Raw genomic sequence first — 26,963 nt, forward strand, 5'->3', positions numbered from 1 at the left:
ACGCCATGTATGTTTCTGTGTACAGAAATGTAGCCAAGTCAAAATCAAAATACAGAAATGTTGCCTAGGATGAGTCTATTTCGCCGCAGGGCCCAGGGCGCAATGATCATAATGGTTTCTTTGGGTATTCGTCTTGTCTTGCACTCGCAATCAGGCGAACCAGAACCACAACATGAACCGGTTTCAGTTTTGGTTGGGGAATATGGACTCGTCCGCCGTTTAGGGTACCAGGTATGTTTCTGTATTCTAATTTTGGCTGGGGTACATTTCTGTAGTACCCGTGCCGACAACGACCCCTTTGGCGATAGTAACTTGTGACCTTCCAGGCTAGTACAAGACATAGGTTATTCCTTGATCTGACAACTTTAGCTATCACCTTCCAATCACCATTCTATATTGAGGACTTTTGACTAGGAAAAAGACTTTGGCACATAAAGAGTATCAAGTTTGTATTTTATAAGGATGTACATGTATTTCCTGAAGACATATTGAACACTTATGTACTTTATCATTCAACAGAGCATAAAAGGCCCCTTGTTTTGGGTATGAAAAACTGATACAATGCGTATTTCTAATAAGGACACTTACAACACAGGTTATTTGCCCAATACAAACATCAAACTCATTTGAAGTATTTTTTTTCCTGGCTATATAGTATATAACTTTCAGGAAACTAGTATATCTAAGAACATGCATAGCAAACTGATTCTAAGGTACAATTGAATATTAAATTCATTCCAAGGCTTTTTTCCCCAGCTATATATAATAACTTTCAGGAAACTAGTACATCTAAGAACAGGAAAAACAAACTAATTCTAGGGTATAAACTACCAAATATGATTAATTATGAGAAAACATGAGGAAAATTCTGTTTTGCTGATGTGGAGATGGAAAGATCTGATTGTGCATTCAAAGTATTCCAGGAATACAATGTATAGATAACATAAAAAAACAGAAATACTCTACGACGGTTCAGAGGATAAATGTTGATTATTAGCATGATTAGAGAATACATGGGGGTTTAATACACTGCACACAACACTGCCAAACAAATCAACTTCACAGAACTAAATAACTTAAATATGGCTGACTGAACACATGGACTCCACATAATCAGATGCTGGTAAACAGATAACGTGATTCTTCGTTCCACCCAATTCCTTTATTCATCATCATGACAAGTTTCATTTAAGTAGGAGCTCCAAATAACTCGTTACGTTTCGTGGGCTTGTTGACATACGCAGACAATTTGATCACGTAACTAAAGGGACCACAAAAAGGACCTAGTTCCGACCACTCACTGCAATCAACCAGCTGCTGGTTCAGATGTCAACTAAGATTTAACTTGTTTGTTTGCTGTTTATCACCACACTCAGCAATATTCCAGCTACATGAAGGCCACATGTTATTATGGAGTCTGGACCAGACAATCCAGTGATTGATATGACGAGCAGCTTCCCATGCGGTCGGGGTACGATGACACGCAATCAACAAGGTGAAGGCTGGCCTCCCCGTCCACTACTTCGCCTCTTACAACAAGCATGGGTTGCTGGGGACATGTTCTAACCCAGCATCTTTATGTGGAACTATTTGACTGAAATCTGATTTCAAAAGAGAAATTAATGCAGCATGCATGCATAACTGACCCATGCCAGTCATTCAGGACACAACATATGGGTTGAATTTGTTAGAATTGGATGGATTAGTAGCTTTTGAGATCCAAGATGTCCCTCTTCACCTTGAATTGAGGTTACAAATTTATGAGTGAGTTTGTTTGGTTTTTTGTTATCTAACGCCGCACTCAGCAATAGTCCCGCTATATGATGGCGGTCTGTAAATAATCAAGTCTGGACCAGACATTCCAGTGAATGACATCATGAGCATCGATCCATGCAATTAGGACCAATGACATGCATCAACCAAGTCAGTGAGTCTGACCACCCGATCTCGTTAGTCGACTCTTACGACAAGAGTGAGTGATTGAATTGGGTTTAACTTTAACACACATTTCAGTATGAATCCATCCATGTCTCTGCATGGTGCACCAGAGATGGGCTGCACATTCGTTTGTCTGTCTGCTTTTGTTTAACGCCGCACTCAGCAACAATCCGGCACAAATGTTCCCATACTCGGCATCAAACATAGGTCTTCAGGTGATGGGACATCACTAACCACCAGGCTAACTAACCCCACTTTTATAATGTACAAGGTATTAAGCCTTGAAGAGTAAGTAAGCACCAACAATCTCCATCAGGCCGGACTAATTATGATTCTTGTAAAATTTTGGTACAAATCTCTGCAGTTTGCAGAAGAAGAAAAAACAAAATCATTCTTATTACTTTGAAATCTTATGTTTTCCAGTTGATATTTCGTATATGCACTCAACATATTGAATGTAAAAATACAAGAAACAGAATTGGTGTGACCTCAGATGACATCCTGAGTGTCTATATTTGAGACATGCTATTTGGCAAGTTAAGGTTACCCCAATAGCTAGCATATACGGTAACATGTCTGTACATGTTTAAATGCTACTAACTAACTGAGAATATGCTTGTGTTAACATGTTTGTTATTAACTAACTGAGAATGTGCTTGCGTCTTGTGTTAACATATTATTAGCTGAAAATGTGCACATCTTGTGTTAACATGTTATTAACTGAGAATGTGCTTGTATCTTGTGTTAACATATTAACTGAGAATGTGCATGTCTTGTGTAAACATGTTATTAACTGAGAATGTGCATGTCTTGTGTTAACATGTTATTTACTGAGAATGTGCATGTCTTGTGTTAACATGTTATTAACTGAGAATGTTCATGTCTTGTGTTAACATGTTATTAACTGAGAATGTGCATGTCTTGTGTTAACATATTATTAGCTGAAAATGTGCACATCTTGTGTTAACATGTTATTAACTGAGAATGTGCATGTCTTGTGTTAACATGTTATTAACTGAGAATGTGCATGTCTTGTGTTAACATGTTATTAACTGAGAATGTGCATGTCTTGTGTTAACATGTTATTAACTGAGAATGTGCTCGTCTTGTGTTAACATGTTATTTACTGAGAATGTGCTCGTCTTGTGTAAACATGTTATTAACTGAGAATGTGCATGTCTTGTGTTAACATGTTATTTACTGAGAATGTGCATGTCTTGTGTTAACATGTTATTTACTGAGAATGTGCATGTCTTGTGTTAACATGTTATTTACTGAGAATGTGCATGTCTTGTGTTAACATATTAACTGAGAATGTGCATGTCTTGTGTTAACATGTTATTAACTGAGAATGTGCACGTCTTGTGTTAACATGTTATTAACTGAGAATGTGCACGTCTTGTGTTAACATGTTATTAACTGAGAATGTGCATGTCTTGTGTTAAAATGTTATTAACTGAGAATGTGCACGTCTTGTGTTAACATGTTATTAACTTACTGAGAATGTGCATGTGTGTCTGTGTTAACATGCTATTAACTAACAGAGGATTTGTACATGTCTTGTGTTATCATGCTATTTAATAACTGAACATGTGTGTGTGTTGTGTTAACAAATGTCTTTTAATGGAGAATTTGTACATTACATGCATATGAGAGGTAAAATATAACCTCCTCCATGATTAGGATATCTATGTGATTAAATACAGAGAAACAAATATCCATAAATAGTATTAAATACACAATCAGTTGTACAGGAACTGGTAATAATAGGATTTTATTACATATGTTAATAGTGAACTTTTATTTTTCAGTACTATCAAACACATTAAAAGAGGTCCTGCTGTCCATGCATAGTGATTAGCCATGTGAAGTTAAATAAAATAAATACACATTTGGTCAACAAGCAAATGAAAAACTAAGCAAGCCCTTCCCACTCACAAACTCTTTCCACTTATTGTGAACTGAGGTATGTCCAGCGGGGCCTAGGATTTCATCGGAAAAAATAGATTGTGAAAGAAAATGTTTGATAATTTGTAGCTTAATACTATTAGTTACAACATCCCAGCACCCCTCCATACAACATCCCAACCCCCCACCCCCCAATATCAAATGGTTGGTCCCTGTAGAACATTATGGCAGTAATATATTATTCCCGATGGTGAGTGTGTACCCTGTGTGACACTCTGCACTGAAGCCCGAAGACAGGTTCCTGGTTGTCTAGACGTTGCATCCCCTTTATGAGATTACTTTAAAAGATGGTACTTGTTGTTACCATGTCTGGCGCTTGGCATAAATGGGCTAAAATAAGGACCTGTCGGCTCGGAGTCAGTATACTGTGTCTGAGTGGGGTATTCATGTTAAACCGAGCATGGTATCTCAGATAGCTAGCACTACAAATTGGCATTAGTCCGGACTAGCACAAGCAGCCACACACACACGTCGCTATATAAGTGCAATAATCTTGGACGCAACGTTAAACCCAATTTCACCTCACCTCACCTATTCTGATGATACTATTTAAGCCAACAGCTTTATTGGGATTCCCATCTTCCAAGGTCAGATATCTGTGCACAAAGCAGGTAATGACTGATTTTCTTTTTTTCAATGTCAAATAGAACACATACTGAAACAAATATCTAATATTACTTCTTAAAGTGACATCTTATCTAGACTCATCAAATCAAGGATAATCATCCCTGGAGCCTTAATTAATCTGGACATCACACACTCGTTTATTATCTCAAATAAAGGCCTATTTAACAATCCTTAAAAGGAAGACTCTGTTTAGTGCTCCCCCTCTCCATTAGTACACGATAACTACACGATCATGACAAAACAGCTGTACACAAATTTGACCTTTCCTTCACAATCACTGTACCCTTTACACATTGATGTTCGTCACATACTCATCGTCTTCCTCACCCTCATCCCCACCTTCCATTGCCCTGTTGTTTTCCTCCACTTCCTCGTTATCTTCCACGTCGTCAGTCCCAGCAGCCACTGCTCGGTTGTAACTGTCAAAGAAGTTCATCATCTTCTTAGCCCCACACTTATATGGAGCAGGATCTACACTTGTACCACATCCTGAGGGGCTTTCAACAATATGTCCTTCACCTTGGTCAAAACCAATATTATGACCTTCACCTTCAAGGTTATGACCCTGACCTGCAGGTAACCCCGAATACTCAAACCCTTCACTTTCTCTGTGACAAAGATTTAGATTTCTTTGGCCAATGTTTGGTCTGTAAGGAATATGGCTTCTCCCTGGGAAACTTGACTGTTGCTTTTCCGCAATGTTATACATGCGAGAATGTTCCCTGGAAGCTGTGTGGTCAGGAAGGGACTTTGACATCTGTCTGGAAGCTGTGTAAGTCTGAGAAGTGCTTGTCTCCGTCTGCTGATGAGGCACAGGGTACTGAAAGGGGCGTTGCTGCCGTGCCATTGGCGACAATGTTTCACTGACCTCCAAGACTGGAGACGGGCTTCCACTTACACTGTGTGAGTGAATTCCACCTGGCATGGAGCCACCCTGGAAGTCAGGGGAAGCACTGCTAACAACACAACCAGTCCTTGACAAATTAGCAGGAATCATCGTCGGCTGGGACTGATTTCCAAAATAGTCCAACCCTGACCCACTCAAACAAGCACCTCCTTGAACTCCTTCGATATTCAATCGTGTAAACCCATCTTGGACCGAATTAACATTCATCTGATGCACACCCACCATGTACTGGTGATTAGATACGTTCTGCTTCTGGCCACAGGAAACCTGACTCTGTTGTCCAACATTCATCTGCCCCATATTCTGGGCACTGCTCCCATGATTCAGACAGTACCCTGACACCTCCTGTGGTGCAACTCTATCACCATCCTGCGAGAGGACAGGCATTGTGGGTAATGGCCTCCCACCCTCCCCGTACATCAACCCAGATGAAATAGAATCCTTAGAATCGGATGAACTCTGGCGTTCAAATTCATCCATCTTCCTCAGTTTGGCCGGATCAGACACAGGAAGATAGTCATTGTCCACCTTCTCTGACGATTCCTCGGGTTGTCGTGTCATCGGTTTCTCCTTATCAAACTGCTTCAGGGCGGCAAGTTTACGTGGATCCGACTCGAGAATTTCAGAATTTGCACCGACATTCAATGAATTCCTCCCACTCAGTTCCTCATCAAACCGTCTCAATTTATCCACTTTCCTTGGATCAGAGTCAAAATTGTCGCACAAAGAACCACCCTGATCTTGCTTATTCCTTGCTTTTATCCTGGCAATCTCATCAAAGTCGCCACTGAATCCATCCTTCCTTGCATCGGCAATCATCTGAAGTCTCAGGGATTCAGGCAGCTGTGCTGGAAGAGACACACTCTTCTGTTCATCGTCAATACTGTTGCCATGCTTTTCATAGAACTGCGCAAGCTTGAATGCCAAAGGCAAGTCTTTTCCTGATGTCTGCCTGAAGAGCTCAAGTGGACTTAATGGTGTGTGTGAGATTTCTTCTCCTTTGGGATCAGTAGGGTGGGACAACTCCCCTGGGTTTGTTGCAAGGACTGGGTGACTGTAGTTATCTCCGCTGGTCACAGACAGGTTAGCAGACATGCAGCTACTCTCCGACACTGTAAAATTAAAAATAAATTGAAGAACTCTTGTCAAAAGTAGTGATTACTTTGATTCCAATCAGGTTTGATTTTTCCATTTGCAATTCAATTGTTTAAGTCCAGAATACTATCCTGCTATGCATACTCTGTCCCTAGTCTTAGTCATTGATAACCGCAGATTAGGGAACAACATAACGTGTAATACCTCATAACAACTAATAATTACTACTTCAGATGGATTATATAGAACAGTTGCCTTACAATGCTTTTACCCTGCCACTTATGGATAAAATCCAGACTTTGAGAAATAGAAAAAGAGCAAAAAACATTGTTATCACTGTGAGCAATGAAACTTACAAGTAAACATTACCTCAAAATTAAAAATTAAAAAAATGGCTACACACAACAGTGGGGGAACCAGTGTGGGGGGTGGGTTCTTTTTTTTCTTTTTTTCTTTTTACATCTGATGGTATTTTGTATGCACAATGTTATTACTGTGAGCCATGAATCTTACAAGAAAACATTACCTCAAAATTAAAAATTAAAAAATGGCTACACACAACAGTGGTGGAACCAGTGGGAGGGGGTTCTTTTTTTTATTTTATTTTTTTACATCTAATGGTATTTTGTATGCACAATGTTATTACTGTGACCCATGAAACTTACGAGGAAACATTTACCTCAAAATTAAAAATTAAAAAATGCCTACACACAACAGTGGTGGAACCAGTGGGGGTGGGGGTGGGGGGGGGGTGGGGGGGGGGTGGGGGGGAGGTGTTCTTTTTTTTTTTTTTTTTACATCTGACAGTATTTTGTATGCACATTGCCTACCATGACAACATGTTGATGTGGATGTTAAAGCAAAATTCATGATGGCTTACTGATTGTGTTTGTGATTTTTTGTGTAGCCTTTGGGTTGATTCCACACCTCCCACCCCACCCCACAAACATATACACTGAAGTTACAACTGTCCCAAGTGCTCCCCCCCCTTTTGTAAAATCCTGGATCCGCCCATACATTGTGTTTTGTATGAAAGGCAGCTCCTCACAGTGTTTTGACCCTCCCTCATTTCTAAGGAAAACAATGTCTTGAAGCAGAAACTGAAAAAATATCCTGTCCCTAACAAAAGAAATAGGCCCCTACAAGTACATGAAACAGTCAGTGTCAAATATCCGGTTTTCTAATCCCTGATGTAAAGAAATCAACGTACATGTACTCTGTGCTTCCCTCCATCGGTCTTCAATTGACTCCAAAAGATGAAGAAGCTGAAACAATACAGACATGGTAATAATCCTACGTTCATTCATCAAGACTACATCTAAGTTACAGTGGAGTGTTTTTCGGGGATTGTATCAGGCGGTCGGCTTGAAATGTACGGCTTGTGCACTTCTAGTGTACTTGATGATTGTTTGTTGTTTAACGCAGCACTCAGAAAATTCCAGCAATACGACAACGGCCAGTAAATAATAACATCTGGACAAGATAATCCAGTGATTGATATTCGCAACATTCCACACCTTCGGGGTACGATGACAGATACGATCCATTATGTCGCTTCTTATAACAAGCAAAGGTTTCTGGGAACCTATTGTATGATTTTACAGTTGAAATTAAAGCAATATTGAGGACTGCTGCATCGAGGTTGAGAATGATACAAAGAGTATACTACCTAAGTGCGTTTCCATATTGTATAAAAAATACATTAGGAAAATATATGCACCAGCAAGCATGATGGGAGGAAAGCCCAAAGTGATGCAGGTCTCGTTTACCACATTGGCGAAATTACAAACACAGGTATTGTGCTGACAAATCTAGAAACATACTCAAAATGAATTTGGATTCGAACCCAGATAGTTTTTAGCATGCCTAAGGGACGCACCTCTGCACAGGGAATTAGACAGCCTGAGACAGCTGTGCCCCACATGTCCCACTCTCCTACCCAGAGTTCCATGCGGCCGGCAGCCAGCTAGCATAGTACCTCTGCCACAGGCCAGCGCCATGTGACGATTCGTCACATCTTTCACAGTCCATTCAAGATATTGCATCCGTTTCATGTTTGACAAGTCTACACATTTTCATAAACAAATGTCAAAGAATGGTTAACTTTTATTGAGAAAGTATGCAAATACGTAAAAATCTACTTGTTTTTGCGTAGTTATCCTATGTTTACATTGGTTGTACGGCTCCACGTGCTGTCATCGAAGCCCAACGGAGAGCTAGCGACACGGTCACTTTGATGCATAAATATATATTGTCATGCAACTCACTGTCGCAGTTGTAGTAGCAATATGTAAAGCGCCCCCAAATACTTGCATTAGTCCGTTTTATACTGATTTCTGAAAAAGCGTGTTTGTTTACAAACAAGAGAAAAGTCCGGTCACGTGATATGCAAATTAGCCTGTGGCAGTGGTGTTATGCTGAGTCACCACTGCGATGGAGTGTGCCACATGCCCATGCAGAAACATGTGTTTACCTTCTCCATCTCGATCCTGACTTTCTTGGTTCCCTCCACAGCCTTGGATGCACAACTCATGAGGTCAATGATGAATGTCTCAGAACACTCTCCAGCACGCTTGTCGCGGAACAACCGACACAATTTAGACTCGTCTCCCTTGGTCTCATCTTGCATTTCTCCGAAGTAGCTTGTCTATCAAGTGGAACATACATAATCAGGTTGTATTATGGATGCATTGGCTTTGTCAATGTCAAAGGTATATATTAAAATATTGATAGTTTCGTCAATTCTGACTTTCACTATTGATGGTTTCAGGGACCGGTCGTTTATCATAGGAGGGATGGGTCAGAGGGAATCAGGTGAGGGTCACGAAAAAAGTGAGTCCCTATGGGAGGGTCATAAAAAATAATACACATATGTGGGAAGGGTCATGAAAAAGTGGAAATTTTAAAATAAAATGTAATAATAATAATAAGTGAATTTATAATGCGCCAGATTCAATTCACCAAGTGGATGCTCATAGCGCTACACTATTATTACCCCGGTCAATGGATCAGTGAGCACTCGATTTTCATTCTCAGCTCCCTGGGGAGTATACAACCCAAGCTGCCTGTGAGGCGCTAGAAGGTTAACAGCCACATTACCATCTCATCCTACCGGGTACCCACTCAATGCTGGGTGAACAGATGCACATTTCGAACAGAGTCACTTGCCTAAGGAGACACCACATGTGGTACATGTGCTTCAGTGTTGGGCAGGACCGAAGCCCTAGAAACTCTCAGGAGTCAAGCTGCTGAACGTGGTCACCCATCCAACTACTCTCCGCGACCGGCGTTGCTTAACTTCACCTGATTTGTGATCTGTGCGCTGTGCACAGGACCACGTGCCACCATGTAAAGAGTTTTTTGCATTTTGTCTTTTCAGGGAGGGTCATGAAAATAATGTAAATGGGGAGGGTCATCCAATAATATGACAAGGATTTGGTGATGTGGTTACAGACAGCAGACTTTTGGAACATCATTGTGTTGACAGCAAGGGACATAACTCCTGCTATAATATCACCAATCAGGACCACTGAATAAACCAGACTAGATCACACAAGTCCAGTTTATACAGGTTCCACTGTATAGAGCAAAAACCATTAATCAGAGCTGTCAACTGAATTTTGTTGAAAACAGCAGCGTGACATCAAGTTCAACACTACAATATATTGTGAGAGGGCTGCCACATTGCAGCCATGTTGTCCAACTGACTTGACATGCACTAGGCCCTAATGAGTGAAGGTGACCTCACTGTAACTTCAGCAAAAATTCTCACCAAAAATTTATTATCGCTTTCCCTTCTTTCATCGTTTGCCTTCTCCCCACTACACAGTTCCAGTAACACCTGCAAATACATGTAAAACAGAGCTGAAAAACAAATAGTCTCAGCATCTTTTTGTGACAACTGTATGGTACAATTTTCTTACAGACTATCTAGTCAAGGACACCTCCTAGCACTAACAGATTTCAATTTTAAACAAAATACTTGACTTTAATCCACTTAACTCCTACACAAGTACATTCAAGATATACTACTCAAAAGATATTAAAAAACACCCACATTTTTTCTTTGACTATAGTTAATGTCATGGCCATTGTCATATGAAACATCTGGTGTTCCTTAACATCTTTTGAGTAGTATATCTACATTCTGCACACTTCTCAACCACTTGCAATTTTTGTTACAACATTTTCAAATTTCTGGAGACAGTAAAAACACCCTAAGGCCAGAAATATTTATATTTTTGGGATGACTGATTTTTGTATAAAATATGGTTGGTAGGCAAAAACATTTATCTAATTTCATTTTAGTTCTTGATGGTTTTATTTAAATATTTTGCAATGCAAGCAGTTTTTATTAAGTCAGATCATCAATCTACAATTAAACATAATGTATGCACAAATCTATTGAGGTGAATTTGTAAGTTTGCAGTCTGTAAAATATATAAAAGAGCAGTGCTTTTCAGATTATTTTCTTCCACTTTTCATTCTTTAAAACTTGGAGGATCTTTACACTAATGTGCTAGGCAACGATCAGGATTTTTCAGTAGTCCATAGAAAGTCATCGCCATCAATTAACATCAAGAAAAATGAACGCAATTTGTGCCTGATTTCTTTGTCCAATCAGAGAGCCCCAAAAATAACAAGAGATCAACGCTGTTATTATTATATTATTATCTGTCTTTTTCACAAATTTTCCGATAAGGGACTAATACTTCATAACTCACCACGCCAAATGCATAGATGTCAGTTTTGACAGACATGCGTCCTCCGGCCCTTAAAAGTTCAGGCGCCAGATACGCCTTGGTGCCGTAGATTTTGGAAGATGCCTGTTTCTGTGAGATGTGAGTAAACCTCCCCGTGAGGACGCCACTCGTCTTGCTGTTGGCATACTGTGCCTGTCCCAGATCCCCGATCTTGGCTTCAAAGTGCTTGTCAAGTAGTATATTGGCACTGGCAGACAGAAACAGCAACGATGGATGATTTATTGAAGATTTGATGAATGATATTGAGTTGAAGAAAAAGTGGAGAAAACATGACACAACTGATATTGACTGTGTATTGTATGGCTAGGTGGATGGAAGGCTTAAGGGCTGAAGTGAGTAGGGTTGTAATGAAATATTGACGTCCATCCTCAATTTGTTTGCGTAAAGGATACCAATAGCTCTTCATGTCACCATGTTCAAGTGACTGTGTCAAGAATGTTGTTGTCGTTGTTTTAAGTGTTTGAGAGGTCGCCTTCTGCCTTAGCAATTCTGGCTGACTTGTCCCTCTTTGGGACTCATGTGTGTGAGTAGGGTACACATAAGTTTTTGGTATTCATAGAATATCTATTTTTGTATTGATATGATTTCTATTTTTGTATATTGATATAATTTCATTATTATGTTTTGCTGCTCCGTTTTAATATGTTCGAGTAGCTGTCCATCTCTCAGAAATAGAGTTAGTTTGGCCTTCGCTATTGCATCTCTTGGCTTTAGGAGATCTACGACAGATAGCGAATCTAACTTCAATTCTTGTTTTAGCCGAGTCCGGGCTGGGGCGTGGTCTTAACATTCCAGTAACAAGTGAGCAATGGATTTAGGTTGATTGCAAGATGGACAAACCTTGTCTTGTGCTTTTTTGTGTGTGACCAAGACTGAGGTGTGAGATGGCAATTTCGACTTTTCTTTCATTTGAGTATGAGTAAGGCTTTTGGTGGATCTTGGGTTGAATTTTGTATAGCCATCTGCCGATCTTACTTGAATTCCACTGGGCTTGCCATCTTTGGGCTATGGAGGCTTTGGTTTGGCTTTTTATCTCTAATTTATTAAAGGGAATAGGCTGTACCTCTGCTTTGTCTAGAGCTAGCTTCGCCAGTGTGTCAAGAAGGTGATAACTTACCTCTTTATGTCGCCATGTATGAGAGGCTTGGCGCCAAACCGATGTAGGAACTGTAGACCTCTAGATGCTCCAGCTGCAATACTGATTCTTTTGTCCCAGAGTAAGGGTGGTGTGTTGTCCTGGCAACCAATTTTATGCAAAATGTTCATATCCAACAAAACACATTAACATTCACCCCCATCCATTCCATTCTCAGCCCCTTCCCAGCTCTATCAGCCTATACTCATCCCATTTTGAGCTCTAGCAGACTATACTCATCCCATTTTGAGCTCTAGCAGACTATACTCATCACCTCTCAGTTCTATAGCAGCCTATACTCACCCCTTCTCACAATCTGATAAATATGCAAATGAGGTCGCCTAATAGGAACTACTTTCTGTAGGCTCTGTACATCTATGTGATGTCTACTTCTTCAAAGTCTCTTGCATAACAATCCCTAAATCAATAGTTCATGGTTTCACGATGCGTAAGAGCTTATGTAAGTACACATGACTGCAAATCATTGCCACTATATTATGACTGAGGCAGATCACCCATGTTACAACTGAAAAACATTGTGTCTTTAAGCATGACATTTAGGTGTGAGTGAGTGAGTTGGGTTTAACGCCGCTTTTAACAGTATTCCAGTTATATCACGGCATGTCAACTTAATGTGGGAGGAAAGCCCGAGGTGATGCAGGTCTCAGACGTTTACCACTTTGGTGAAACCCACGAGCGCGGGTATGGTGCTGACAAACCTAGAAACATCATCGGAGTGAACCGGGATTCAAACCCACAATCATAGGTTTCTGGCATGCACAAGGGATGCAACTCTGCACAGCGAATAGCAGCGCCTAAGACAACTGGGCCACCTGTGGCCCCCCCATGACATTTAGGAGATTAACATACTGTGTTTTCAATGTAGAGCAAGGTTAGCTGTAGATTTAACCGCACTAAACTGAATTTGGAACCAAACTCGCAGTGTAAGGTTTCAAATGTTAGTTTAGCCCCATGTTTATCTCCATTCTACCATGACTTAATAAAACGCGAACTCTTTGATGTCAGCAAATATATTGAGTTAAGCGGCATGGGTTCAGTCTAGTGTTTTGAGTGGGTTGTCGATCTGAATTACGGAATCACCAACAACAGCCCTTAACAAAATATGGCGCTGTATATGCTCAATCAGTTTGTTTACATCGCAATACTTCACTCAAACATATGACAGGCTTTGAAAGCAGCACGGCAACTTGGGAAGCTAACATGAGGTGGGCATCCCTAAAGAAAACTAAGCAAGCTTTGCAATGCTTTTGTTCTACACTGCATGTCACCATTATGACGTCATATCTCTCATTGTGACACAAAAGATATGACGTCACAGTCGTATATAGAATTCCAAGCTGTCTGTTGTCTCCAAAACTTAAATAAATTTTTTTGTAGATTTCTGTCATGTTGTCTGCATGAAATGTATTGCCACACATCCTTTGAATATTGTAGTAACCGCAACTGTGCACTTTGTAATCTGTAATTGTATATATAATTATTTAAATATGTCTACCGACAATGACTGAAAAATTGTACTATTCTATGAATAGGATCTACACGGGTCTATCAAAACGCACAGTACACCACTCTAGTTCACGCTGACTGCAAGGACCCTAAGATTAATTATTGGGGGTCCTCTGGTCAAAACTGACCGACTCAACGTTACTTACCTTACACTGTAATCTGTCTTCTAAAGACCCTTGGACCATGTGTTGATAGACTAGACATAGGGCGGGTCCATCTATTGCATATCCATACAGATTCACAATATTCTCATGCCGATACCTGAACAGAAACAGTAGGATCAGTTGCTGAATTAAAGACTCATTTTTAAGAAGAATAAGGGTTAACTAAAAATCTGTAAACTCAGCATTTCATACCGATAAGTGCCCAATGGTAACCCACTCAGTTACTGACTGACAATATTTTTCTGATAATATACAGCAACTCAAAAAGCCTAAAAGCCATTTACTGGATTCTCAAATTTTATTCTTAATAAAATCATTTTGTTTCAGATTTAAATAAAAAAGTGTGAAAATTGGAATCCAAGTTACTGTCTCTACACACCTTTTCACCCCAAAAGCTAACAAGCTATTTTTTTAATTTATGAATTTTTAAAACAAGAAATGGTTAAAAAACATGCTTCACAAATAGGCTGTATGTTAGGAAGACATATTTTCCCCACAGCTCTTTGTTTGTTTGTTTGTTTAGCGCTGTACTCAGAAATATTCCAGCAATATGATAGCAGCCTGTAAATAATCGACCAGTGATTGACATCATGAGCACTGATCCACACAATTGGGATACGATGACGAAGTCAGCAATCCAGATCACCCAATCAAGTTATCGCTTCTTACGACAAGCATGGGGTAATGAAGACCAATTCTATCCCAGATCTTCACCGGACCAGGCAAGACTTTATTGTGTGCGACACATTCATTCCTCAATACTGTGCAGGGTTTTAAATGTATCATCATTTCTCTTACCTTAATAAGGCTGTCAGCTCACTAAACTGTACTGATTTGTCTCCCTTCAGATCTTTGTTTTCCTAAAATTAGGACAAGAAAATATATATTAAACATAGACATATCAACTCTAAAAACCAATCTCAATAAAATCATCCAATCAAACCAAACTCAACTTCCCAACAAACATACCTCTCTGCTTGATTTTTGATTTGGTTTGGTTTGTTGTTTAACGCCGCACTCAGCAATATTCCAGCTATATGACGGCGGTCTGTAAATAATCAAGTCTGGACCAGACCATCCAGTGATTGACAACAGGAGCATCAATCCACGCAATGCTTGAAGATGTTATCACATCAGGTAAACTTTCTAAACAACCTATCAGTGTCAAGGCTTCCAAATTCTCGATATTAGTGAGGAAAGCATTTACCTTTAAGACAAACATGCAGTTCCAAATGAAAATAATAAAGGTAAGGACATGAAGTTGAATGATTTTAGAAAGCTGATATCTGATTGGCTGAGAACTCCATGCATCCTTTTTTAAGTTTGGACGGGGTGACCTCACCATGCAGCCACCTTTTGTTAAACATTTTAGGATGACCAGTGCAGCGAAGCATGGTGATTGGTTGAGGAGCCACAAAAAAATACAGTAACTGACAGTAACTTCTGATTATATATGTAAACTGTAAAGAAATATTACACTTGAAGATTGAATTTGACCAAAATATTCCAAATGTTATCAAAATATTACCAGGCTGAAAATTCAACTACTACAGCTACTACAAACACAACTACTACTACAAATACAACTACTACAAACACAACTACTACTACAAACACAACTATGATACCTGTATCAAATAAATCACCATTGAATAACCATTTCTTATTGGTTTCATTTTTAGCATGGGTGTATTATATATTTTGCTGTGTATATCAATATCTTAGCATGATACAATTAATAATAATAATAACTACAGATTTATATAGTGCTGGTATCCAGTTCAAAGAACTGCTCAAAAGCGCTTCATTTGAGTCTACACAAAAAAGAGACATTACACAGCTAGGAAAACACAAAGCCTCAATACTCCGAGAAAGATTTGGTGAAAAGATAGGTTTTGAGTCTTGATCGGAACAAAGTAGGACTGTCAATGTTCCTGATATCCAATGGCAGCCTATTCCATAGCTCAGGGGCAACTTTGGCGCAACTCCGACCTCCAAAAGTCGCCGTTCTAACACTAGGCACAGAGAGTAGGGACTGGCAGCTTGATCTGAGAGATCTCCCAGGCACATACTCTTCAAGAAGCTCGCTGATATAAGTTCGTTTTTTATTGTGTCTTGCATTGAACACAATCAACATAACTTTATACTTGATTCTCTCATTGGTTTTGAGCCAGTGGAGGTTCCGTGATATGGTCAAACTTATTGAATTTAGAATTAGAAATACATTCACAGTCCATGAAATGAGACACCACATAAATATTTTTTAGGATGTATTTATGAAATTGTGTGCTCATTCTTCACTATAAAAAAAATATTGGCACCAAGAGGAGGTGTCTGTGTTGCAGAATCTTATTATCGACTCCCCGATATTTTCTTCCTTTGGGACAACAACCAAGTGATGAGAGGTATATATGCATGACATGTGACAAGCAGCAGCTTATCATTGACAACAACAGGTAATGGATAAAACAAGTGGCAAAAAGATAATTGGATGATGCCAGATGTACAGTTAGAAAAACAAATGACACACAGGTATTGATATCTAGCTGTATACAGGCCTTTGATCATTTACCTCTGTGCCATGTGTTCGGTGAGGTGGATTGGGGTTTAATGTCATGTTCAAGGTTACTGCACTATATAGCGACGTGCATGCATGTGTGTATATGTGTCTGACTGCTTGTACTTGACCAGACTGATGCTAGTTTTATAGTGCTAGCCCACTGAGACACCATGCCGCAGTTTAATATGAATACCCTACTCAGACACAGTATACTGACTCCAAGCCGACCAGTCCTTGCTTTAGCCCCTTAATACCAAGCGCGGGGCGGTCGGGTAGCCTAGTGGTTAAAGTGTTCGCTCGTCACGCCGAAGACCCGGGTTCGAATCCCGACATGGGTACACTGTGTGAAGCCCATTTCTGGTGTCCCCCGCCGTGATATTGCTGGAATATTGCTAAAAGCGGCGTAAAACCAAACTCACTCACTCACTCACTCACTAATACCAAGCGCCAGGCAGGGTAACAACAAGTATCATCTTTAAAAGTCCTCACCCCAGACCTTCCACTCTATGGGAGGATGCTCTACCACTACACCACAGAGTCGGTCTGCAATGTATTGACCATGACCTGTTGTTATATTATATCATGTATATACCTGGGTTCGATTCCCGACATAGGTACAATGTGTGAAGCCCATTTCTGGTGTCCCCTGCTGTGATATTGCTGGAATATTGCTAGAAGCGGTGTAAAACTATTATAAAATGCTAAAAGCAATAATGCCAAAAGTTGTTATCCATGAAGCTGTATGTTTTCTTATAAACCAACCAACTTCTAAAATGCCAATCAAACAGGTTCTTAAACGTTAATAAGTAATTTTGCAAAACACTACTTCTTTGAATATTTTGTTAATGGAAGTTAGCTTATCACCACAAAGGGAAGATAACTCCAAATTTGTGACATACTGCAGGTAATATTAAGTTTATGTTCAAAGATTTGGTTGGTTTGTTGTTTAACGCCGCACTCAGCAATATTCCAGCTATATGACGGCGGTCTGTAAATAATCGAGTCTGGACCAGATAATCCAGTGATTGATTTCATGAGCATCAATCCACGCAATTGGGATTGATGACATGCATCAACCAAGTCAGCGAGCCTGACCACCCGATCCTGTTAGTCGCCTTTTACGACAAGAATAGTCACCTTTTTCGGCAAGCATGGGTTTGCTGAAGACCTATTCTACCCCGGAATCTTCACGGGTCTTGTGTTCAAAGAAAGTGTTTATATGTTTGTGACCTCTTCACTTCATAAGTCGGATCCTACAACAAGTATGGGGTAGTGCTGTAGGGCTGGGACGAGTCCAAATTTACTAACCAGGTACTCACCCCCCTATTACCCGACCCCGGGTACCCACTGTAGGTCTCAAGAGATACAAAATGTCCGATTTGGAATTTCTTTTTACCACAGCACTTGCAAAACGTATTTAGATACATGTATTAAACGATCTGGTCATGCATATACTGAAGTTGACTTCAGTTATATCTTTATTCAACCATATAAAAAGTGGACATGGTGGAAGGAATGGGTGCATAGTCAGAAAGAAATGCCAACATTAGAGATTTGTAGAGTAACCAAAGAGCTCTAGATATCTTTGTCATTAAACTAGGGCTGGGACGGGTACTCGGGTCCTAGTCAGTACCCAACCGACCCGGGTACCCACAGGACTACCTGGACCCGTGGTTAGCCACATGATATATTGTTTCATGACAAAAATCATTACATAACTGAATGGTTATATGACAATTTTAAGTCTGTAATGTTCGCATTTCTTCATTAATATGAACACGTTCCTTCGAACTTAAATATGTTTAAACAAAGATAAAACTTCAGTCTACTTCAGTGTATGCATGACACACACATCGTTTTTTACGTGTATCTAAAAACTGTCTGCCAGGGCTACTGTCAAACTATTCCAAATCGGACATTTTGTACCTATCTCTTGACACCAACAGCGGGTACCCGGGTAGGGTCGGGTAATAGGGGTGTTGGTACCCGGGTAGTAAATTTGGACTCGTCCCAGCCCTACATTAAACTATATATCACATGACTAACCACGGGAAGGTAGTCCTGTAGGTAGTCCTACTCAGTACCCACCCGACCCGGGTACCCGAGTTACCCGTCCCAGTCCTATAGCGGGGACTATCCTGCCCCAGAGTAACACGCTAGTGGAAGATTACTAAACTGTGCAGGACAAGTAAACATCCAATGACAGCAGTCTTCATCGACCAGTAGCATTTGAAAGCTATGATTCTGAAACAGTTCTCAATGCTTCAAACTGATAAAAATGTAAACATAGTTCACATTAGTCATCTGAACTAGTCTAAAAAATAAAAATTTCTCAAGCTGCACAAGGTTTAACTATTGTGGCACGTGGTCCTGTGTACAGCGTCTAGGTCACAAACCAGGCAAAATTAAGCAATGTTGGTTGTGGAGAGCAGTTGGAAGGGTTACTGTCAGACACCTGAGAGTTTCTAGGACTTCGGTCCTGCCCCACACTGACGCACAGGTAGCACATGTGGTGTCTCCTTAGACAAGTGACATTGCTCGAAATGTGTCTCCGTTCAGCCAGCTGTGACTGGGAACCCGGTGGGATGTGAATGTAATGACCGTTAACCTTCTAGCACCTCACAGGCAGCTTGGGTTGGATACTCCCTAAGGAGCTGAGAATGTAATGTTCATACTGATCTGTTGACCGGGGTAATAATACTGCAGCGCTTTGAGTATGCCCCTGATTAGTATGCAAATATAGCAAAATATAAATGGCCTATTATTATTATTATTATTATTATTATTATTATTATAATAAAACAAATCATCAAAATTAAAACAAAAAACAAAAAAAAACTGTTTACCTCATCCAGCTTCTTGATCGCACACCTGGAACACCTCAGTAGGCCTTGATACACAGTTCCGAATGCGCCAGCACCAAGTTTATGTGAAGAACTGAACCCTTCTGTAGCCTCAAACAGTTCCTTGTATTCAAAGAATGGTGTGCCCACCAGAGCCGCGGCATCATTGAAGCTCAAACTATCACTTTTTATGTAACTTTTCAAACTCTCAAATCCCTTCATTGGATCAGACTTCTCAATCGAATCAAAGTCAAAAGAAGAGGAATCCGTGCTTTCTGAAGCTTTTGAGCTTTTGTTGTCTGTTGTTGATACAGATTCTTGAGGAACACGTTTTCCAAACATCGACGATCCTGATGTGTTGGAATTGGTACTCTTTGTGCCTGGAATCACTTTATCGTCATACTGTTTCTCCTTCTCGGAAACATCAGCATGGATTTTGGACGACACTTTAGATTTCGTGGCTGTTCCTTTCATTTGGTTAAAGTTGATAACATCGGAATCGGAATCATCCGTCGGCTGTTTTGGAGGGGGTGGCTTTGGTAGATCTGGTAAAAAAATATAATTAAATTGTTTTATGCAAAAAATACATAAATATGTTCCTGGTCCCTGCCTGTTCCATTTTCAATCCCCTGCATCAAGCTTTTTTATTTTCCAAGGGCAAGTAACTCTAACCGCCTTTCCCAAAATGGAAGCATAAACTGCACATGCAGTCTGCATGTGAGTGATGAGTGGGGTGGGTAGATTACTGAACCTGGGGAACGGGCATTCTAATCATGGAGACAAATTTGCTTTCCTCCAGAAATTTACATTTCGGGTTTGAGCTTGTCAAAATAAAAAATGAAAAAAAGATATGTCGGTAAGGTGGAGACTTAATAATGTTTTAGTTAAACTCATTTTCGGCGACAAGGTCCAAACTTGTATCTATGGAAACAGAAAAAAATAAAGCTTACTGAGGAAATCATAACAGCAAAAGCTTCGTAAATGTAGTCCTTGTCATGCTTATAGCTTTAGCCCCAAAATTGATTTTGGGACACACAGACACATGGGTGGAAGGACAGACCTGCTTCGATATTCTCAGCCAACTTCGCAGTGGCGGGCATCATAAGGGAAGCAATGATAAATGGAGTAACCTGTACCAGATCAAAATAAAAACCTGCACAATGCAAGTACGTATTTTATTTGTGGTTGCCACAACCAGGCATCTTACACAATGAACACCGTGCTTCTTGAAAAAGTAAACAAAGTAATTGTACAAATATCTTGACAATTACTCTCGTTTCATCATGTATCAAGTTTCTTCGAGTTTTTAAATAGAATTTGAATTTAATTTGAATTGAAGAAATTTGAAGTAAGATACATTTGAATATATAAGAGAATTCAGATATTAATATAAGACAACTACCGTATTCGACGTAATAAGCACCCTGGGCGCTCTCAAAATTAGAAATAGGAGGCTCTTATTAGAATATGATTTTGGTGAAAAAAACATATATGAAAGATAAATTTCGTGGTTTATGCTGACAGCCTGAAATGTTTATGTACGACAGATGTATTTTTCCAGAATTTAATTGCCCATAATTAAGGGTGCATATAACACACGAGTGTGTATTATACGCGAACAAATAAGTCTTGTGTACATTGATCAATCGGAAGGGGTGCTAATTGGGATTGTTCACTAGCCAATTTATTAGCAAATATCGCCGTGGGTGCTTATTAGAGCGGGTCGCTTATTAAGTCGAATACGATAACTTAATAGGTAAATAATTAAACTTGTTGTCAGTGCCAGATGGACAGTCCAAACAGGATAAAATTGTCCTTTATTTACTAACCATCTGTATTGATACCCGAGAGACTTGGGACAGGTCTGTTTGATGGAGCTTGTTCCTCAAAGTCGTTGTTCAAGGCCTTGTCCGGCTTGTAGGGCTTGGCCTCCTTGGCAGAAGCAACTGAAACACATTAAAGCATTCCTGGCTGATTCCATATGTACAGACATGATTAAGGGACCTTCACCTTCACCATCAATGTTTGCGTTTACGGCGTCCCATGTTATTAGTTATGGTGTTTTTCGTTGCCGTATAAGATGTCATATTAGGTTAGTAAAAGAAAATCACAATTTATGATAAGAAAACACAAAACAGTGTCGAATAACGAATTTCAATGTGAAATATGGGTGGTGGGTGGTGGAAAATCCAAAATGGCTGATAACGATGGTATACGGTCTCATATTAGGTCAGTAACAACCATCTTGGATTTTTACTGACGGTATACAGGCTCATGTGGGGTTAGTAGTTCTGCTCTCTGATTGGCCAATCTTACTTTGAGGCAAAATAAACAAAAATATGCAGTGAAAAAAATTGGGGCACAAAAAAGAAAAGATAAACCTACACACAACCCGTTATGCTTTTTTTATTATGAAAAAAAGTTCACTTTACGCATAAGTTATTGTTGTTTTGTTTCGAGTTTCTCATGCCTCCAAAAAAGTCCATGTGATACACACATAAAAACAGACACTTAAAATTTCAACCAGACACTTTATTTGTGCCGAGAATGGCTTAAAGTACAACCATTACAGGTCTACATTTGAAAAATTACATGGGTGGGGCATACACCCAACTCCTCTTGATAGCTTCGCGTCTGCGCCCCTTGTGGCTAACACGTTCAAGGGGACCCCATTATTTTGGAGATCATTGCAAACACTGGAATGTTTACATCTGAGTTTTACATGTCACATCTAAACCAACAGAGGGCACAGGTGGCCACGTCGTCTGAGGTGCCACAATCTTCTGTGCAGAGTTGCGTCCCTTGAGCACACCAGGAATCTATATTGTGGCTAACACGTTCAAGGGGACCCCATTATTTTGGAGATCATTGCAAACACTGGAATGTTTACATCTGAGTTTTACATGTCACATCTAAACCAACAGAGGGCACAGGTGGCCACGTCGTCTGAGGTGCCACAATCTTCTGTGCAGAGTTGCGTCCCTTGAGCACACCAGGAATCTATATTGTGGCTAACACGTTCAAGGGGACCCCATTATTTTGGAGATCATTGCAAACACTGGAATGTTTACATCTGAGTTTTACATGTCACATCTAAACCAACAGAGGGCACAGGTGGCCACGTCGTCTGAGGTGCCACAATCTTCTGTGCAGAGTTGCGTCCCTTGAGCACACCAGGAATCTATATTGTGGCTAACACGTTCAAGGGGACCCCATTATTTTGGAGATCATTGCAAACACTGGAATGTTTACATCTGAGTTTTACATGTCACATCTAAACCAACAGAGGGCACAGGTGGCCACGTCGTCTGAGGTGCCACAATCTTCTGTGCAGAGTTGCGTCCCTTGAGCACACCAGGAATCTATATTGTGGCTAACACGTTCAAGGGGACCCCATTATTTTGGAGATCATTGCAAACACTGGAATGTTTACATCTGAGTTTTACATGTCACATCTAAACCAACAGAGGGCACAGGTGGCCACGTCGTCTGAGGTGCCACAATCTTCTGTGCAGAGTTGCGTCCCTTGAGTACACCAGGAATCTATATTGTGGCTAACACGTTCAAGGGGACCCCATTATTTTGGAGATCATTGCAAACACTGGAATGTTTACATCTGAGTTTTACATGTCACATCTAAACCAACAGAGGGCACAGGTGGCTACGTCGTCTGAGGTGCCACAATCTTCTGTGCAGAGTTGCGTCCCTTGAGCACACCAGGAATCTATATTGTGGCTAACACGTTCAAGGGGACCCCATTATTTTGGAGATTATTTCAAACACTGGATTGTTTACATCTGAGTTTTACATGTCACATCTAAACCAACAGAGGGCACAGGTGGCCACGTTGTCTAAGGCGCCACAATCTTCTGTGCAGAGTTGCGTCCCTTGAGCACACCAGGAATCTATATTGTGGGTTCGAATCCCAGTTCACCCTGAATATGTTTCTTGGTTTGTCAGCGCCATACCCGTGCTTGTGGTTTCACCAAAGTGGTAACGTCTCAGACCTGCACTACTTTCGGGCTATTCAAGGCAGCATTAGATCCAACACACTCACTCTATACTAACAGTTGCAAACAAAACAAAACTGTATGGGAATCTCAAAAGTTCCTCTCACAAATATGCACGGACAGCAATTGTCAAGTTGATATGTCATATCGTATGAGCAATATTTCTGGCTGTCAGCCAAGTCACTGAGTCCACTTAAGCCGCCTGTTTTAACAAGCTATAGATTGCTGGGGAGATATTCTAAACTGGGCGCCCCACAGGGTTTCCAGTTCAGGATTTTCGCTCCATTCAGTGATTACATGACAAAGTACAGTCAAGTCTCGTTAATCCGACACTCGTTAATCCGACACTCGGCTTTATCCGACACAAATGATGGTAACCGATTGATTCAGTGCTATTTAGTCCCGTTAATCCGACATTCTCGCACTCCGACTCAGACACACCTAATTTGCAACGAATTGCCGAAATCACTCATTAATCAGTCTCGTTAATCCGACACAGTGATCAGCGTACTCCGTGGTCATCTGCCCGCGAGTACACAACCCCGTGTTTTGACACGCACTGACTGCAGAGATTAACTTAACAATTAACAGGAAAAGCTATTCAAACCTGTCGACACAACTAATGTGAAATGTCACTTTTTGCCACCAAATACAACAGCGCACATTCAACACTGAAAGACTATTTTAAGTAGATGAAGCAAGTTGTCAAGACAGTAGCACTTGCATTTACACGAGGAAACGTGTGTCGTTGATGTGATTAATTCAGTGAGTAATGTCTCTATTGTTATGTATAAATGGGAAAATTATTATTATTTTTGCACATTCATTAATTATAAATTAAGGAATGAATGAATAAACAACATAACAATATTTATATTTCGTTTTTAATGATTTTATTACAAGGTACACACGGTAATTATCTATCGTGAAGACGTCCGATTTTCGATCACAAATCACTTAATTTCATTAATCCGACATACTCGTTAATCCGACACAATCATGTGCAACCAACGAAGTCGGATTAACGAGACTTGACTGTACATGCTAAAGACTCATTGTCAAGGATATCATCGAGACATCTTAATGAACTTGTATACAAAGTCTACAAAACAATATTTCTGTGTGTGACAGGCATTATAGGAGGTTTGCATCATGAGAACCCTGAGTAAACGTCGGTCGCCCAATCCAACTGAAGGATGCATGTTATTTAGCCAATCAGATGTCAGCTCTCTTTACCACCTTGATTTTGATTTCAGCTAAAGTCAACCGACACAGTACACAAATATTCCAAGTGTGAAATCAGCAACACCGGAAATGCTCGTTAAATCTACAACATCATTATCATCATCAACAGAGAGTACATCCCTCTTGGTGTCAGAAACAACAGATGCATCAAGTTTCCACAACACAATGTGAGCTATTATTATTTCCATTTGGAACTGCCCATTTATGTTTCAAGATACAGAAAATCAGATATACTGTTCTGAATGCTTTTTTCACTTGTTTCTAGAATTTAGAATTCTCAGTGCTGATTGGCTGATTAGAAAGTTCCCCTGAGACCTGCTATGGAGGATTTGTCAGATTTACCAGCAGAATGAAATCGTTTCGGAGTAAAAGATCTGATTTTATTGAGAGAGCACCAAGGACACATGTTCATTTTCCAATAAGGAAATATTGTTTGTCCCCAAATGTGACATTGATGTAAGTGATGTCAAACTGCTAAAATTTCACTTACCATAATTTTCCAGGATTTGCATATCTCGAACACGATTGAGGACCCTCAGTTTATTATAGAGGTCTTTGACTGTGGCATTACGGCTCCCCCAGTCCCAGAGTAAGGCTTTAGTGGGGCTACCACTGTACTTTTGATACTCAAGCTCAAAATACTTGATCTTATCGAAGCTGTAACCAATCTCACCAGCTGAAAGGAAAAAAATGAAATATGTCTTAATTCCTTCTCGCAATTATTGTTGTTGATCAGTTTCCAGGGCAAGAGTGAGTGAGTTTAAATTTAACGTCACATCAGCAATATTTCAGCCATATCGTGGCGAACATGAGTCTATGGTGCCAAAATTTGCAGAGTTGCATCCCTTAGGCATTGAAGGATCATGGGTTGGAATCTCTTATTTGGCCTGATTATGATCCTGCTAAAGTGATAAACATCCAGACCGGCATCACTGAATTCAGAACTTCCTCCCACAGTGAGTGAGTGAGTGAGTTGGTTTAACGCCGCTTTTAACAGTATTCCAGTAATATCACTGCGTGTCAGCTTAATGTTGGAGGAAAGCCCAAAGTGATGCAGGTCTCAGACGTTTACCACTTCGCTGAAACCCATGAGCACGGGTATGGTGCTGGCAAATCTAGTAAGATAATCGGGGCGAACCGGGATTCGAACCCACAGTCAAAGGTTTCTGGCGTGTTCAAGGGACGCAACTCTGCACAGCGAATCGCGGCGCCTTAGACGACTGGGCCACCTGTGCCCCCACTTCCTCCCGCACTAAACAGACCTACGACCACACTCACAGATGTTACAGATTTTGTTACAAATATTCCTCACAAACATAAAATAGTATATAACAACCCCTTTTTACTAGGGTAGATAAAAATCAAAACAAATTGTAACAATTTGAAATTTCCTTAAGTGATTAATCTTAATTCCTTTATCCAAACAAACTCACATAACCTGACCTCACCATTTGTACGTCACAAACTGTCTATTACACTGGCCTATGTAGCATAGCAGAATTAACTATCATTCAAACTGTCAAAGAGCTGTCTCCACAGTCGCGAAACGTCACGATTATTCTCGTGAACCTACCAGCACAAGGCTATAAGCAACATGACTTGATATAGATAAATATTAAATACGATGCGTAGATATCGCCGCTAGCTGTAATATTTGGGATTGTAGGAACTTCCTATTACCATCTCCATACTATGTACATACGCGTCTTCGTCTACCAATCATGTGAACGGAATCACCGCATTGGTTCGTACAAGGACGTAGCCAGCTTCTGAAGGATCTTGCCTAACCGAGACACTCGTTGACTTTGACTTTTGCAGAGGCATTCGAAGACAACTTACCTAAATGCTCCCATGACTTGTCAGCGTCCATTGACATAATAATTTCTCTTGTAACGCTATAGGGAATCTCGTAGAGACACTTCCCCTGCGCCATGTCTATGGTGGCTTGACACGTCCTTGACCTTGGATGAAAATAAAACAAAATGTGAGTGGCTGGGGCTTCCCCTCGACGTCACGACATGAATATTCATAAGGCTAACTTCCGGGTTCATCACACTGGAATCGTTGAGCGAGACCGTGTAATGTGCGCATATAAGAAAAAGGGATGATGAATGTACCTTACGTCGCTGTCGTTATGGTAACATACTAACAGGGCACTATAAGATATACAGTCTAACGACA

The 26,963-nt window shown here is 40.3% G+C and overlaps 1 protein-coding gene across 1 annotated transcript; it reads right to left on the bottom strand.

Annotated features, from left to right (window-relative positions):
• Positions 1 to 3,537: 3,537 nt before the first annotated feature.
• On the bottom strand, positions 3,538 to 26,739 carry LOC124135496. The gene is made up of 12 exons (XM_048388402.1): positions 26,622 to 26,739; positions 25,273 to 25,458; positions 21,357 to 21,473; positions 19,531 to 20,072; positions 14,923 to 14,984; positions 14,107 to 14,221; positions 12,416 to 12,534; positions 11,260 to 11,485; positions 10,308 to 10,376; positions 9,009 to 9,182; positions 7,746 to 7,800; positions 3,538 to 6,552 (listed from the first exon to the last, which is right to left on the bottom strand). The coding sequence occupies exons 1-12, from the start codon at positions 26,713 to 26,715 to the stop codon at positions 4,820 to 4,822; spliced, it is 3,492 nt and encodes a 1,163-aa protein (XP_048244359.1). The 5' UTR covers positions 26,716 to 26,739; the 3' UTR covers positions 3,538 to 4,819.
• Between the last annotated feature and the right edge of the window lie 224 nt (positions 26,740 to 26,963).

Source organism: Haliotis rufescens, unplaced genomic scaffold (genome assembly GCF_023055435.1).
Source record: "Haliotis rufescens isolate VD_foot unplaced genomic scaffold, xgHalRufe1.0.p SCAF_70, whole genome shotgun sequence".
NCBI lineage: Eukaryota > Metazoa > Mollusca > Gastropoda > Lepetellida > Haliotidae > Haliotis > Haliotis rufescens.

Bases quoted from the DNA above. Each gene is read 5' to 3' on its own strand.
- LOC124135496 (XM_048388402.1), bottom strand. From the start codon at position 26,715: ATGGCGCAGGGGAAGTGTCTCTACGAGATTCCCTATAGCGTTACAAGA. The intron at 20,073-21,356 runs GTTAGTAAATAA...TTTTTTTACCAG, and splicing joins CTCGGGTATCAATACAGATG to ATCTACCAAAGCCACCCCCT. The intron at 14,985-19,530 runs GTAAACAGTTTT...TCCTAATTTTAG, and splicing joins CGATCAAGAAGCTGGATGAG to GAAAACAAAGATCTGAAGGG.